This window comes from Cuculus canorus, chromosome 5, assembly GCF_017976375.1.
Source record: "Cuculus canorus isolate bCucCan1 chromosome 5, bCucCan1.pri, whole genome shotgun sequence".
In the NCBI taxonomy this organism is placed as follows: domain Eukaryota; kingdom Metazoa; phylum Chordata; class Aves; order Cuculiformes; family Cuculidae; genus Cuculus; species Cuculus canorus.
In genome coordinates, this window is record NC_071405.1 from 63,977,093 (window position 1) to 63,994,021 (window position 16,929).

General features: G+C 36.4%; 1 protein-coding gene across 2 annotated transcripts in view; it reads left to right on the plus strand.

Annotated features, from left to right (window-relative positions):
* ARHGAP5 (Rho GTPase activating protein 5) overlaps window positions 1–16,929 on the plus strand; it is a 49,365-nt gene that overhangs the window by 9,564 nt on the left and 22,872 nt on the right. For both annotated transcript variants that reach the window (XM_054067652.1, XM_054067653.1), the window contains 2 exons: window positions 1,647–5,541; window positions 15,305–15,452. In XM_054067652.1, the coding sequence (XP_053923627.1) occupies window positions 1,819–5,541; window positions 15,305–15,452 (3,871 nt within the window). In that variant the 5' untranslated portion in view covers window positions 1,647–1,818. The remainder of the gene's footprint in view (window positions 1–1,646; window positions 5,542–15,304; window positions 15,453–16,929) is intronic.

Consider the following 16,929-nt stretch of genomic DNA (forward strand, 5'->3'; position numbering starts at 1 on the left):
CCTGAGACATCTTTTCTCCAGGCTAAACAGTTCCAGCTCTCCCAGCTTTTCATTATGATAGATGCTTTAGTCCCTTAATCAGCTTAGTGGCCCTTTGCTGGATTCTCTCCAGTAGCTCCGTATCTCTTCCACAGAGTAGAGCTGGACGCAGTGCGTCAGGTGTGGCCTCACAAATGCTGTATAGAGGCAAAGGTTCACCTACCCCGACCTGCTGACAATACTTTGTCTAATGCCGCGCAGGGTACGGTTAGCCTTTGCCACAAGTGCACATTGCATGTTCCTGTTCTGTTTGCTGTCCACTGGGATCCCTAGTTTCTCTTCTGTAAAGCTGCTTTGCAGCCAGCTGGCTCCGGGCACATACTGGTACGTGGTGTCATTACTCCTTGGATGGAGGACAGTGCACAAGGTTCCTGTCGCCCTGTGTCTTCAGCCTACTGAGGTCGCCTTGAATGGCAGCACAGCCTTGTGGTGTATCAGCCACTCCTCCTAATTTTGTTGCCAGCAAACTTGCTGAGGGTAGACTCTGTCCCGTCATCGAAGTCATTAATGAGATGTTGAACGGTGTTGGCCCCGGGAGGACACTGCTAGTTACTGGCCCCCAACAAGGTTTCATGCCACTGACCACAGCCTGCTCGGCCCAGTCATTCAGCCATTCAGTTTTTTTATGTCTTCCTCATAATGTAATTGCTTACATACATACCACAAACGGAAAGATATTTACTACTTTAGAAACAAAATCTTCTGATTAATAACTGAGTTAGTGGTAATCGTTACACTTGACAGCAGCTTCAATAAAGCCACTGGAATATTGTATGAATTCTGTGGAAGCTTGAGTATAGATATAGTAGTTTTTGTTTACAGTTATTAAAAGTTTTTGTATTTTTCCTAGAGACAGAAGGAATGATACTACATTGGAATCTTAAAATCTCAGACAGTCAAAGTCTTTTCTTCTGTACCTAGTATCTGTATAATGATATTTGTATTTTTCTATAGAATTCAGGTTAGAAATGTTTTGAAAGTAGTTTGGTGTCAGTATACAAATATAGCAGTTTACTTCTGCAGATAGGTAATGGCTGAGCCACATTGCAAACTTCCTGGGTTTACTTATTCATTTGAAAATTTCTTTACTGAAACCTAAAACTGACCTCCCAAATGCATACAAAAGTAGTGTTGTTCATGCAGATAAGCATGTTATCCAGTGGAATTTTGAGTGTGAACTGATGTATATGCGAACATTGGATTGGGTTTAGAGTTTTTTGTGTTGCATTTATTACAGTGAAAAATGCTTTCTAGTTCCCAGCACCCATAAGCTGTGAAGGAAAACAGTAACTTGGAGTGTTGGGTGTTGTATTTGGGTTTTTTACTTAGAAATATGCTGCTCAGCTGTCAGAATAGGTCTTGAACTATTATTAATCTGTACCTGAATACTGTTTGTTTTTAAATTTGTGAAATAAGTAGCATTAACATGAATGAATTATGGGTTTATACAAGTATACTCAGTAAAGTAGTTGTAAAATTTTCATATACATAGAAAACAGTTTCAGTGTGAACAAGCAAAAGTGCTTCTAAAAATCTCTTACTCTCATAAATAAAGAAATACCTGCAATCTTTAAATTTTTTTTCTCTTCTTTTTTTTTTTTTTTTAGGAAGATGATCCTCATCCTGGCTATCTGAGGTTCTCTCAATGACAAGCTGAAGCAGGAACAACTGAAAGCTATTTCTGGAACCCTGGACACGCAACTTAATTTATGGGAACCTTTCCAGAATGAAAACCACATACAGTTACCTTGACAATTGCAAAAGGATGAGAGGAAAGTTATGATGGCAAAAAACAAAGAGCCACGTCCCCCATCTTATACTGTTAGTGTTGTTGGACTGTCTGGAACTGAAAAGGATAAAGGTAATTGTGGAGTTGGAAAGTCGTGTTTGTGCAATAGATTTATTCGTTCAAAAGCAGATGAATATTATCCTGAGCATACCTCTGTGCTTAGCACAATTGACTTTGGAGGAAGAGTTGTTAACAATGATCACTTTTTGTACTGGGGTGACATAACACAGAGTGGTGAGGATGGAATTGAGTGCAGAATTCACGTAATTGAACAGACTGAATTCATTGATGATCAGACTTTCTTGCCTCATCGAAGTACGAATTTACAACCATATATAAAACGTGCAGCTGCCTCCAAACTGCAGTCAGCAGAAAAACTAATGTACATTTGCACAGATCAGCTCGGCTTGGAGCAAGACTTTGAACAAAAACAAATGCCTGAAGGGAAATTGAGCATAGATGGGTTTTTATTGTGCATCGATGTAAGCCAAGGATGCAATAGGAAATTTGATGATCAACTTAAATTTGTGAATAATCTCTATATCCAGCTCTCAAAATCTAAAAAACCCATAATAATAGCAGCAACGAAATGTGATGAATGTGTGGATCATTATCTGCGAGAGGTCCAGGCCTTTGCTTCAAATAAGAAGAACCTTGTGGTAGTGGAAACGTCGGCAAGATTCAACGTCAATGTTGAAACATGTTTTACTGCACTGGTACAAATGATGGATAAAACTCGTGGTAAACCTAAAATAATCCCCTATCTGGATGCCTATAAGAGTCAAAGACAGTTAGTTGTTACAGCAACAGATAAGTTTGAAAAACTTGTGCAAACTGTGAGAGACTATCATGCAACTTGGAAAACTGTTAGTAATAAACTGAAAAACCACCCTGATTATGAAGAGTACATAAATTTGGAAGGTACAAAAAAGGCCAAAAATACGTTTTCAAAACACATAGAGCAGCTTAAACAGGAACATATTAGAAAAAGAAAAGAAGAATACATTAATGCATTGCCAAGAGCTCTTAATACTCTTCTGTCAAGTCTTGATGAGATTGAACACTTGAGCTGGTCAGAAGCCTTGAAGTTAATGGAGAAAAGGCCTGACTTCCAGTCATGTTTTGTGGTGCTTGAAAAAACACCCTGGGATGAAACTGACCATATAGATAAAGTGAATGACAGAAGGATTCCATTTGACCTTCTCACTACGCCGGAGGCAGAGAAAGTTTATCAAAATCATGTGCAGCATCTTATCTCTGAAAAAAGGAGGGTCGAAATGAAGGAGAAATTCAAAAAAACTCTTGAGAAAATCCAGTTCATTTCACCTGGACAGCCATGGGAGGAAGTTATATGTTTTGTAGTGGAGGATGAAGCATTCAAATATATCACTGATGGAGATAGTAAGGAAGTGTATGGTAGGCATCAGAGGGAGATTGTTGAAAAAGCCAAAGAGGAGTTTCAGGAAATGCTTTTTGAACATTCAGAGCTGTTTTATGACCTGGATCTTAATGCAACACCGAGTTCAGATAAAATGAGTGAAATTCATGCAGTTCTGAGTGAAGAACCTAGATACAAAGCTTTACAGAAACTTGCACCAGATAGAGAATCTCTTCTGCTTAAACACATAGGATTTGTTTATCACCCAACTAAAGAAACTTGTCTTAGTGGCCAAAATTGCACGGATATTAAAGTAGAGCAGTTACTTGCCAGCAGTCTTCTGCAACTAGACCATGGCCGCTCAAATTTATACCATGACAGTGCCAACATTGATAAAGTCAACCTTTTCATTTTGGGCAAAGATGGCCTTGCACAAGAATTGGCCAATGAAATTCGGACGCAATCTACTGATGATGAATATGCATTAGATGGAAAAATATACGAACTAGATCTTAGGCCAGTTGATGCAAAATCCCCGTACCTGTTGACTCAGTTGTGGACCTCGGCCTTCAAACCACATGGTTGTTTCTGTGTGTTTAACTCTATTGAATCACTGAATTTTATTGGGGAGTGCATTGCAAAAATACGGGCTGAAGCATCTCAGATAAGGAGAGACAAGTATATGGCTAATCTTCCATTTACGTTAATACTGGCTAACCACAGGGACAGTGTTGGCAAGAATCTACCTATTCTAAGACATCAGGGGCAGCAACTGGCCAACAAATTACAATGTCCTTTTGTAGATGTGCCTGCTGGTACATATCCACGCAAATTTAATGAGACCCAAATAAAACAAGCTCTCAGGGGAGTACTGGAAGCAGTTAAACACAATTTTGATGTTGTAAGTCCAGTTCCCATCATTAAAGATCTGTCAGAAGCTGACTTAAGAATTGTCATGTGTGCCATGTGTGGTGATCCTTTTAGTGTGGATCTTATTCTTTCGCCCTTCCTTGACTCTCACTCCTGTAGTGCTGCTCAGGCTGGCCAGAATAATTCTTTGATGCTTGATAAAATTATAGGTGAAAAGAGGCGTCGAATACAGATAACTATTTTGTCATATCATTCTTCAATTGGTGTAAGGAAAGATGAACTTGTTCATGGATATATACTGGTCTATTCTGCAAAGCGGAAGGCATCCATGGGAATGCTTCGGGCATTTCTTTCTGAAGTTCAGGATACAATTCCTGTCCAGCTAGTGGCTGTAACTGATAGCCAGGCAGACTTCTTTGAGAATGAAGCAATCAAGGAACTCATGACTGAAGGAGAACACATAGCAACAGAGATTACTGCAAAGTTTACAGCTTTATATTCATTATCTCAATATCATCGTCAAACTGAGGTTTTCACATTGTTCTTCAGTGATGTATTAGAGAAGAAAAACATGATTGAAAGTTCTTATATGTCAGACAGTACAAGGGAAACAACACATACAAGTGAAGATGTTTTTCCAAGATCTCCCAGAGGAAGTTCCCTTGACTATAATTATCTAGATTCAGAGGATGATGCTGAAGGACCACCACCTTACAGTCCAATTGGTGATGATGTAAGGTTACTCCCAGCACCAAGTGACCGTTCAAAATCCCGGTTGGATTTGGAAGGAAATGAGTATCCTGTTCACAGTACACCACTCAATTGTCATGACCATGAACGCAACCATAAAGTGCCTCCTCCAATAAAACCGAAACCACTTGTTCCAAAAACAAATGTGAAAAAACTGGATCCTAACCTCCTGAAAACCATTGAGGCAGGTATTGGCAAAAACCCCAGGAAACAACCTTCTCGAGTTCCTATGGCACCACCAGAAGATGTAGACCAATCTGACAACTATGCTGAACCTATTGACACTATTTTCAAACAGAAAGGCTTTGCAGATGATATCTATGCGGTTCCAGATGATAGTCAGAATCGTATTATTAAGGTTCGAAACTCCATTGTAATAAATACCCATGGTGAGGAAGAAAATGGGTTTTCTGATAGAATATCCAAAAGTCATGGGGAAAGGCGGCCTTCAAAATACAAATATAAGTCTAAGACTCTGTTCAGCAAAGCTAAGTCTTACTATAGGAGAACGCATTCGGATGCAAGTGATGATGAGGCTTTCACCACCTCTAAGACTAAAAGAAAAGGAAGACATCGTGGAAGTGAAGAAGACCCACTTCTTTCACCTGTTGAAACATGGAAAGGTGGCATAGATAACCCTGCTATTACATCGGATCAAGAATTGGATGATAAAAAAATGAAAAAGAAACCCCACAAAGTAAAAGAAGATAAGAAGGTAAGTTAATTGATTTTATTTTTTTTTTAATTTTTTTTTTTCTACTTCTGGTACATTGTAAGAAGGGAAAAGTCAAAATATGCTAGAGTTGCACCCTGTTATGGAACAAGTTCTTTAACATTTTGGTATAACATTGTTTGGGTTTTGTCCAAGATTCTACTCAACTTGCTTGGAACTAGCAAACCTGAGGGAATGAGGTGGTTTGTCTCCCTGATTAGCTGTTCAGTGTTCTTTTCGCTTCTGTATGTACATGTGCAGTCTCCCACATGAGTAAGTGATGGCAGAATTTGGTCAACAGAGCCTTCTATGTTAATCATAACATCTTTCTTAAAAAACAACCACCAGAAACCTGCTTTATGAGTTCTTAGGTAGAACTGGTTCTTTCAGTTCTTCAGGGCTCGTGAATGAAAGGGGTGGTTTCTTTTTTAATTCTCAGTTGTCTACCTGGAACTCCAAAAGAAGAGCACAAGAAGGAAACTTTGTTTAGTGGTTTTACTGACTGTTGCATTTTCCTAGTGTGGGCAGTAAAGTTGAAAGCTATGCTACCTGTACAGTCCTCCATTCAAACAAAATAAGGGGAACAAAATGTCTGCCCAGTGTGGATTTCTAAATAATAATGGTACACTGTTTGAAAAATGTCAGTGTTTTATTTTGATCTTTATGTTCGATAGTTACTTATTTTTTTACTTACTGTTTTAAAAATCATTATATTGAAGTAGTGTTGAGGTATAGTTATGGATAGTGGGTGTATACTCTGTATAGTTTAGATATTAATTTTAGGCTAGCAATCATTGTCTTGCATGTAGTTTTTGTCTAACGTTGAATCAGGAGTGTTTCCGGTTGGTTAGATGTTTTATTCTTGTCTCAGAATAGGTTGACCTTTTTAATATTGTCTTTTGTAGCATTTCAAAAATGTCCTTTTTAGGTTAAATCCGGTAGTACTTGAATAGCATTTAGAAATCAGTTTTGTTCAAGTAGACCATAGTTAAATTTTACTAATGGTTTAAATTCTGAATTGCACTTCCTAGTATGCAGCTGTGATTTGAATTACACATGACTGATTTAATGGGCACTGCATTTTCTTATGGCTTACTCATAAGCATAGGTAATGATGTCTTGTGGGCGTAAAATCATACAGTTAAAAATACGTCAAGGTATTCTTTTTGGGAAGCTTAAATGTTTTTGAAAACAGTAATTTATATACTTTTGACTGAAATAATCCTGGTACATAGAAATTGAGATATAGTATTCACGATCCTACTACTGTCTCAGCTGTGTTGAGCTGACAAAGTTCTTCCAAGTTGGATATTTATATTTAAACTGTGGGATCTTCTGTTCCTGACATTGTGTCAGGAACCCTCCATCTTTACCAAAGCCTCTTTTGGCTTTGAGCTGTTGAGAGGTAGCCTAAGTTGGAAAGTTTCGGGCCGTTCTAAAGTTTTGCAGTGGTTAAGACCCTTGAAGAGTACAGAAATTGTTTCAAATTTTCTTCAAAGTATCTTCACTGTGTTGGGTTTTTTTTTAATTTGTTTGTTTTTTTACTTGCAAATTGTGGTCCAGGGCTGATGCTTTCAAACTTGTCAGAGAAAACTTTTAATAGAAGTAGTAAAAATTATTGTAATGGTGGAGAAAGCGAATATAACTTCATAGCTAAAGTGTTTGCAAGCATTCAAAATATCTAAGGATGTTGAGTGTCTAGTGCTTTGATAAGTAGTCACTTCTATGTGTGTTGACATGCAGTATATTGAAGTGAGAGAAGTTCTAATTCATGTGATGAGTTGTTTGAGTTTGTACTATATTCTTTTGGCTTTTATTAACTGGTTTGTTGTTTGGGATTTTTTTTTGCAAGAGAGATGCAGTTTTATTAGTTTTGGAACTTATTTACTCTGTTTTCTTGTGTTCTAGGTGAGCAGCTAGCAGTCTTTAATTACATAAGCTCAAAAATAATTCAAATGATACGTTCCTTGTTTAGTGTTAATTAGACCATGTGAGGGATATTAGTCCTCCACTGTTTGCAGAGTACTCGCTGTGGTTTTTTTGACAATTTTGACCCTTTGAATGTGAAAGGGATATGTAAAACTTCTGCAGCCTTTCTGAATATTTCTTAAATCTCTTTTTGGATACTTTTTCTAAATTGTTCAGCTGTATGTGAAGGGAACATAAGACACATGTAGCTATTCTTGCTCGAATTACAATGATTCTGAAATACAGAAACTTTATGAACAAAATGAATTTGTTTGCTAAACCTCAGCCTTTGAGGTCTGAAGTCCTCATTTTCTTTCAAAGACCACAAATTGATCTTTTTAAAAAATAGAAAAATAAATCAGCTCTGAGGTATGCTGTTGCTTTTAGAAGACCAAATAGGATTTAACATTCTTGGTACTCCTTTCATCTTTGCTGGTTTGAGGAGTTTGAGATGTGGTGTTTCTGGATATGTTTATTGCATGGTTTTGCAGAAGGCTCCTATGCATGTCACTTGTGGTTTTTGCACTTCAGTTTTCAGTTACGCAAAGCAGGTTTTATCTAGAGATAGTATTTGCCTATTAAGGTTTTGACATTTATAACTGTTTTTTTAAATGTTTGGGGGCCTTGATTTGTTTTGGTTTTTTTTTGTAATTGGCTTCCTCTCTTCCCCCATTTATGACAATTCCTTTAAAGTTAAATTTAACAAAAGTTTCTTAAAGTGGTATTTATTTTCCTTTTGGAGGTTTTGGAAATGGTTTTAAAGGCCAGCGCAGAATAAGAAAACATTTAAAGGTAATGTATTTCAGTAAAGAGACATGACCTTGCTTGAAGGATGTTCATTCTGTGCTGATGCTTTTAGATCCCAGCCTCCCAATTCACAAGATGAAATCATGTAAATGTATGGGTCCTAGGATCTCATGTACAGGGAGGCAGGGGATGGGTGCAGAGTGATTGTAGGGTTCAGTTAAAAAAATTGAAGGGAAGAAGGCAAGAGCTGGATAGATGGGAAGGAGGAAAGGAGTTTTGGCAAACAGTAGGAAAATAGGAAAAACAGCAGTTCCTTTTTACATCCCTGAAATTAACAATTGTAGTTTGACTGATCTGCTAACACCTGTGTACCAGACTTTTTAAAAAAAAAACTGTTGTGATCACAGGTTATTAAAGGCAGAAATAAATACTCAGACTTGTTCTACTTGTTGCTATTCCGATGTGTAAATTGAAATGTTTTACTGTGGGAAGTATAGCAATGACAAATCTATGGTGAGCAGGTAATGTTACTCACAAAGTTCTCTTACATTGCTTATACAAAATAAAATTAAACAATTTAAAACATAGAGAAGTTAAGTAAATGTGCTTTGGTCTGAATTATTTGCCCATTGTTGTTGTCCATAACATCATGTTTGTGTTCTCAGTTCTTGTTTCTGTGTAGTGGTAGTCAGCTGGAGTAACCATCCTTGAGCTCTGTTTTCAATTATCACAGAAGTAATTTCTCTGAAAACTTTTATCCCTTTATTATCACTATTCTGTAAAACTCCTCCAGAACTTATATTTTGTCTGTCTTGGTGAGGAATCTTCTTGCAGTTTTCAGTGTTCACCTTTCCTTGTAGTACCCTATCTCCTGAAATGTATTTCCTTTTCTGATGTCTGCCACCTCTGAACAGGTGAACAGAATGTGGCTGCTTCTGAAACTGAGATTTAGAAGATTAAAAAAGGTTTCGTAATTCCCTCTGAACGTAGTTTTCGATTGAGAATGACTGAAACTTTTTGTAGTACTGCGAAGAATGCCGTAGTAGTGCATCATATAATCTTAATATTTGTTGATCTGTACTGAAAAAATGCTACCTGAGCCATTTGTGTTATTGCACCCGACTTTTTCTCACCTGTAGCTGTTGTCACTTTAGGAACCTTTGGCCTATTCTAGTCCTTGGTAATTTCCAGCTAACGACCTCCTGCCATATAGTACAGGTGGTTTATAGTCCATGCATGTAGTAGTACATACACATAGTACATGCACATTCCAACTGCATAGTATAGGTTATAGTACATGTACCTTCCAGTGTGTGATTTTTATGTTAGTCTATGACTTTGTTCTTTTTGTTGTCAAATGTACCATTTCTGTTACTCCAGTGGTCACAGTAGTTTCCTGTATGCCACCAGAAAATGCCTGGTCCAGATTGGTCCACATCTGAAGTCCAAATTGGTAAAACCATCTGGTTGTAGTTTCATTGCTTCTAGAAAAGAATACAAATTTTAAATGGAGAAGGTTCAATAAGGGTAGCATAATTTAACCTATGATACACCCACCCACCTTTATCATATTTTCTGTTATTGCCATGTTTCTAAATGTTCTCAGAAATTTCTTGTATGGTCTTACATTTGCTGTTTTTTCTAGTAGGGAAGTATATGAAGAAGAGTTGAGAGAAGGAGGAAAATGAAAGCAGACTGTCTTTTTTAGCCAAGTTGGTGTGGAGTTGTGTGTGCATATTGTGCTTGAAAGCTTTCAAGTGCCAGTATTTGTTAAGCTGTAATGTTTGTTTTTGTTTTCTTTTTCCCCCTATGGAACATTTCCTGTGAAAGTTTCTCTAAAGAGAAAGAACCTAGTACTTTATCTCAGATTAAATGCATTATACAGAGTGAACTCTCCCCTATATCAACATGCTTTCTGTGTTTGATTATTCATTTCCTTAACAGTGTTCACAAATGAGGAGGAGGAACTAAGCACAGAGTACGATGTTTATAGGCAACTTTCCCTCAGCTGTTTCCACTTTGCCAAGTTAGACCTCTCCAGCTGAGATGTGTGTTCCATCATCTCGCTGTCTTTTTCACAAACTGCAAGTGGTAATTGCAAGAAGATGCTTATCTCAATTAGAATCTTGAACACTGTAATGCTAAGGTCTAGTGTAGAACATCATTGTGTATTGGTACACTCCAGTCTCTTTAAAAGCAGCAGCCTTGCTGTACATATAATAAATTAATTTTGCCTTTAGTTTTAACTTGAGTTATAGGGCAACAGAGAGAAAATGCAGGAGACTTCAGGACATGAAAGGGCAGTGAACATTCCTGGAGGATAAGGATCTTCCTGGAGGAAGGGTTCTTACATTTCTGACAGGAGAAACCTCTTTGTGTGTGGATTATAACACTAAAGCTGCAACTGTCATGCAGTTTATGCATTGATATGAGGCTCATACCACAGTGCTCCATGGCTGTTCGTTTTTCTCACCAAGTTCTTATGTGTAAACAGGCTTGATAGAAATATTACAAAATTATTTATGAATTATTATTGATTTATCTGGTATTACTACATTAAATAATTACGAGGATTTTTTGACCCTTGTCTTAACTTAATTATTCTCCGTACAGCAGGAAGCCTACCTGATCTGGGAACTTGCAGCTATTCCATATAGTTACAGTTAATACCATTGTTATTTAGCTTTACTATGGAATTGAGGAGTATTAAAAATTTAGCTGTCTCATTTAGAGCTCTTATTCTTCTGAACACTTCGAGATATATTGAGTGTCTAATTTAGGCTGTACTTTTTCCCCTTTTATGAAGTATAGTTATTTCAGTTTTTATCCTCACCAGCACATTAAGAACAGCAAATATCCTGCATAAATTTCTACAAAGGGAAAGACAGAGCCTCATCTTAAAATGACTTCTGCAGGCTTCTTGCCTCGTTGTAGAAGAGTTATTTTGTTAATGCATTTCTAAAAGTAGGAATAAGATTAGTGTATGTGTCTTTCAAATTTTTGTATGGAAGAAATTATTTGAAGTACTTCTGAAAACAAATCCTATCAGTAGAGATCCTGTGAACAATGTAGTAAATTAACTGACCAGTGATAATCCTTTGACATTATTAAATCTGAAAAGTTTTCTCTGTTCTTCGACAAATAGTTAAAAGGGGTTTTTTTATTCTAAGTCTGATTTTATTTTATTTTGTTTTTTTCTGGTGGCTGGAGTTCCCAACTGTGCTGTTAAATTAAAGCTGAAAAACGGAGCTTTAAAACATTATGCCTTGTAACCTTGTTTGCAGACATCATTTGTTTCCAAAGATGACTGTGAATTATGTTCTTTCTATTTTCCTTTATACCAAGATGATTGTAATGTGCTTTTTAATTTAAATTAATCTGAAAACTTGTCTCAGTATTTCAGCAAGAAAAAAACACTAGCGCCCAGATGAATTCTCATGTATCTTACTCTGACTTGTTTTAGAACATGATATTAGTACAGGTTTGACATCTGTGTTTCTATGTTTAAACTTGTTTGCTCTCATTATAATTTCAAAACTATATGAAATTTATGTTGAAACTGTTACTGAAATAGTGTCGGGAACTGTATAGCCCATGTGTGTTGATCTCAGTTTTAATAAGACTGTGGTAAACGTGATAAGTGGGAGATCAGCTGGCGTTTTTGTTCAGCTGTTTATGTGTAAATTCAATGGTTGACTTAGCAAAGAACTGTCTACTTCAGACTGGAATGTGCAGTGATTTTTTTCCTCCTAAGGACTATAGAAGATATAAAAATCTGTACTTACAGTTTTCATCCTTTCAAATTTAGCATTCTTAAAAGTAATATTTGGAGCCATGTGCTTTCTTGAGCCTCTGTAGTTTAAAGCTTAATGTAGCAAGCTGGAACTCTAGAAATGGCAGAGGGGATGAGGGGAAGAAAGAGGGAGCCTGTTAGGGACCATCATCTGCATTATTCATATGTCGTATAGTTTCTGATGAGCTAGCTGTGAATTAGAGATTGCAAATACTTTAAGCCTCTGAAATGAATACTGTTCATGGTACCTGCTTTTATGAAGTATTTTAATAGTTCTGAAACTACTGACTTTGCCCTCCATGACCTTAGAACTGACTGCAAATGAAGTAGGCAGAAAATTGGTTTTGTTTTAAAAGTAGTAGTGAAGTGTTGGGGAGGTAGAGAAGTGACTGTATTTCGCCTTTAGTAGTTCTGGTGGGGTGGAAGTGAGAGGAGAAAGAGAAGGGGAGCCCCTCTTGAACGTAGGGAACTTGCTAGAGTAAGCAACCCATCCATAAAGGGGTTTCATGGATAGGTTTGGGCAGTTTTTCAGTTTTCTAAGTTAATTTTAAAAATTGACGTGTGTTGTACTGTCAAAACTCACAGCTGACTGAAGTCTCAGCCTAGTTTCTCTGTAGATGAGTGCTGCTTAGCTGGTTCCGTGGTACCTTCAGTCAAGAGGGTTAACCTTGACTATAGTTTAAATCTGCACTTTTGTGCGTTTATTCTTTTTATAATAATATTTTTTGGTTTGAAGTCAAGAATTGGATACTGTGCTATGCTAGAACACATATTTTCATGTTTACCTTGTCTTTTATTAACAGGACTTCAGCTAATCTTTTGCAACATACATTTCAGTAATTAACTACTGAGGTTAAAGCAATATAGCAGGTAGATGCTTTTGATATCAGCAACACAAGGCACCTTTGGAATTCTGAGTCAAAAAATACGTAAAGGATCAGCTGGAGGTTTGCATTAACCTCTGTGATGGTATGAAGATAAGTCATCTTCAGCAAGAAGCAAGTGTTGAAACTGATGGTGGAAAGCTCAACATTAGAGCAGCAATCTAATTTTTTATTAAAAAAAACCCAGATGTATATGAAAACTTAGATTTCTGGTTTATGTGTTGGGCTTGTGTTTTAATTATGAACATGAAACAGGTGGTGAAACAATGAGCTTTTTGCTAGGATTAACTAACAAAACTGTTGTCCTGGTTCTTGTCTTCTCTAACTTGCTTATTAGTCCTTTTTTATTGTCATGTAGAAGCAGCATACCAAATTTCTTTGTGCCTACATTAGTGCTTGCTGTACGCCGTATTAGGCGAGTGTCATATTGTGATATAGGTCTTTTGAACAGAACTATTGGACTAAAAATACCTGTGGCAAAAATCCATCTCTGCCAAAATCTGAGAATTTACTCAACTTTTTCAGGTGCTGGTTAACTTAAATAAATAATTTAATGCTTAACAGTGTTTTTATCACTAAAAAGAAAATGGCCAATGAACTAGGTTGTGTGCTGGGAACTTCAAAGCAGGGGACTGTCACAGGTGAATAAAAGTGATGCAAAGAGTTGACAGTTCAAAAAAAAATGCTTTTAGGTTTTGTCTAGTTTAGTCATGGAATCTTATCCTTAAGTTTTAGCTTAAGCTTTTTTCCCTAAATTTTTATTGAATTTCCTGTTAATGTGAAACTTGAGAAATGGAATGCTGGAGACCAATTTTTTTCTAATGTTTTGAAGACCTCTCTGGTAAGTGTTCCTTCCTTTTAAATTATAAGTGCTGAACCTCTTCTAGAAATCCCACATTTGAAAGATAAGCCTAATTTTTTGTTTGATTTCTATTCTTGTGGTCAATCACAAGTACTCTGCTGCTGATTTCAAGAACAACCTTTCTTACCTAGAGACATTCCACATAAAAAGTCCTACTTCTTTAGTTGGGTTATTGAAAGGCTTTGATTAATAGATATTTTTTTTTATCAAGTGTTGACAAGTTCTAGAGGTGCTGTAGGGTGATGGTTACAGAAATACTAAGTACACTGTAGTTTCCACTTTCTCCCATAGACTTCAGCTTCAGCTCATTAATTCTCTGTGGGCAAGTCTATCATGACTACGTACCTTGCTGATTTGAAGTTCTAGATAATCTGTAAGGGCCAATTCAGTAAATTTGATGGTACAAAAGTCTAGAAGTTCTCATAGAAATGAGACATGTTTTGTCTTAGTACTTGTTTGAGGTGTAACCTTTATATAAAGTTCTAGAAACCTTGTTATTAAATTTAAATGTGGCTGTTGTGCTTTTTGTTTTGAGTTTGTTGTTTGGTTGGGTTTTTTTATTTATTTGTACTGTTAGATGTTGACCAAAGAGCTTTTGTATTAAAATGTAACTGTATTTAACTAACTTCTTACTGCATATAAACGTAAAGGTAAAATGCTAGATTTTAATGGTGATACTGATTTAGTTTCCATATTTAGTTACCTCTGTATAGACAGGTGATTGACCACATTCTATGGCCATCTTTGAATATTTTCATCAGTATTCAGGGGTGAAACATGGTGTCTAGTATGATATTAATTCTTGTGGTGATCTGAAGGTGATATATCAGTTGATCTGATAGATGCCCCTTAAGAAGAAAAAAAAAATAAAAGCAAGAAAGACAAGTCCATATGAAACTCATTGTCTTATTAGATATGCATGGGTGCAAACCTCCTTTTGGCTAAAATCTTGTGTCTCTAAGAAAGCAATCGTGCTTAATGGCAGTGCCTGCAACTCTGACTCTGAGATTTAATTGCTATGCATTCTGCATCATGATGTTTCTAGCAATATAAAGATTATTTAATATTTAATGAGATGCATACAGAATAGGCTTCGGGTTTTTTTGTGATATGACACATCACGTCTTATCCTAGGTAAGATAGATGTGTGCTTCAAATGTGATTCACATAGATTCCTTTGTGAGTGGTGCTGAAAGTTAGTATGTAAAGACTTGTTATAGCACTCTATGCGTAGTGCATTTTTTTTTGTTTCTATAGTATTTCAATTACTGGTGCATTGAGTCATCCTGTTCTTAATGTGATACAAAAATGACCAAATCTGTTAGAAGTTATTGGAGTGTTTGCTATCTAATGTATGCTATTTTGAAAGTACATTTATGTTTATTCTGTTTGCAATAGAGGAATTTTAATATCTGACAGATGTGTGATCTGTTTGTTTTAACTGAATGGTTGCAATATGAGTTAGTTATAATATTACTTTAATATTACTTAAATAACTCTGTTTTGTTGTAGCCGAAAAAGAAACCTAAGCCATTCACTCCTCCAATACGTAGAAACTGGGAAAGTAATTACTTTGGGATGCCTCTACAGGATCTGGTTACACCTGAGAAACCAATACCTCTGTTTGTTGAAAAATGTGTGCAATTCATTGAAGATACAGGTAAGATAGGAGAACTTTTAGACGAAAGATTTACCCACTTTGTGTAATGAGTAAAGCTTCTCCTTTTCTGAAGAGGTATTTTGTAGTATTTTTAAAATTTTACCTGAGAAAAAAACAGTCATGAGAAAAGCAGATTTTAAAAGCAGAGTATGTTATTTAAATTGTATGTTTATAATATAGTGGTATTTTGTTTTTATTTACACAAATGTTTTCTTTCTTTTTTGGCAAACATTTGAAGTTTTGCATTTATTTCCTGTAATTTAGAACACTTATCACTTCCCTAGTGCCAAATAACTTTTAATCCAGTGGCATTGCAGTTTTACATGTCTCACTGTTGCCGATGTATTTTACTTCATCTGTTAAAAAGCTCTGAAATTCACTTTTTACATTGCAGAAAACAGATACTTGGTGTAGTTTAATGAGTTAGCTTGTTGTCTTTGTTTTGTCAGTAACTAACTCATTTTGCATTTTAACTTGTTATAAACAGAAACATTTCTTCTCTAAATACTGAAATACATGAGTACATGAAATTCTAAATGAAATACTTGAATACTTTCAATAGATGAAAGGTGTGAAACAATTTGTTTAACTTGCAGCTCTCTAGTATAACATAAAATATTGACATGTATTTGCACTAGGGTGAAATTTGATAGTATGGTTTTCTCTCCTTTCTCCCTGGATTCCTGGTTGTGTGTCTGTCCCTGCTTTCAACTTGATTACTGTGTGACCATGAGGCGACTAGAATGATCTTGATGGTCCAACGGAAGACTGCATTTAGGAGAGGGGAGTTGTTTCGAGTTTTGGAAGTGACCTATGGCTGGGTTTTGTTTGTTTTTTTATCTTTTTTGTTTGTAAAGATGGTGAGCACCATTTTCAGGTAGTGTGTAGATCTTGCTTGTTCTGAAGTTGCGTAAATGCTATATTGCTCTATCTGAAGGAAATGAGAGTGTGAAACTGAACTGGAGCTGAAGCATGAGCAGGACCATCTTTAAATGGGTGACACCAGTTGGATGTTGTTTAGCGTAAATTAAAACAGCACCTTTTTTCAACATTTTCTTGGTTCTGTAATACGGTTTTGGTTGTAAGATGGTGGTAACAGTTTTGGCAAGAGTAAAACTGAAGGGTTTTCTTTCTTAAACTAAAATTCAGTTTTACTGCCATCTCTTAAGAGGAGTATTTCCAGAAGAGCTACTACAAGTGGTGAACCTAATAGTTGTTTTTGAAGACTCTTATACTGCATTATTGCCATTAAAAAAAAAAAAATCAGGTGAAACCTGAGGCACTGATCTTTTGGGAGTCAAATTTATACTAACATCTCTCTCTTTAACCTCTACCTCCTATTGATTCCTTGCCTAAAGGTAAGAGCTGTGTTTTGTTCCCACTTGCTTTTGCTTTCCCCTCCTCACCCAGGAAGGAAGGGGAAGGAAGAGGAAAGGCAAGGAGTAGTAGAGCGGTGTAGACAGTCTAATATATATTT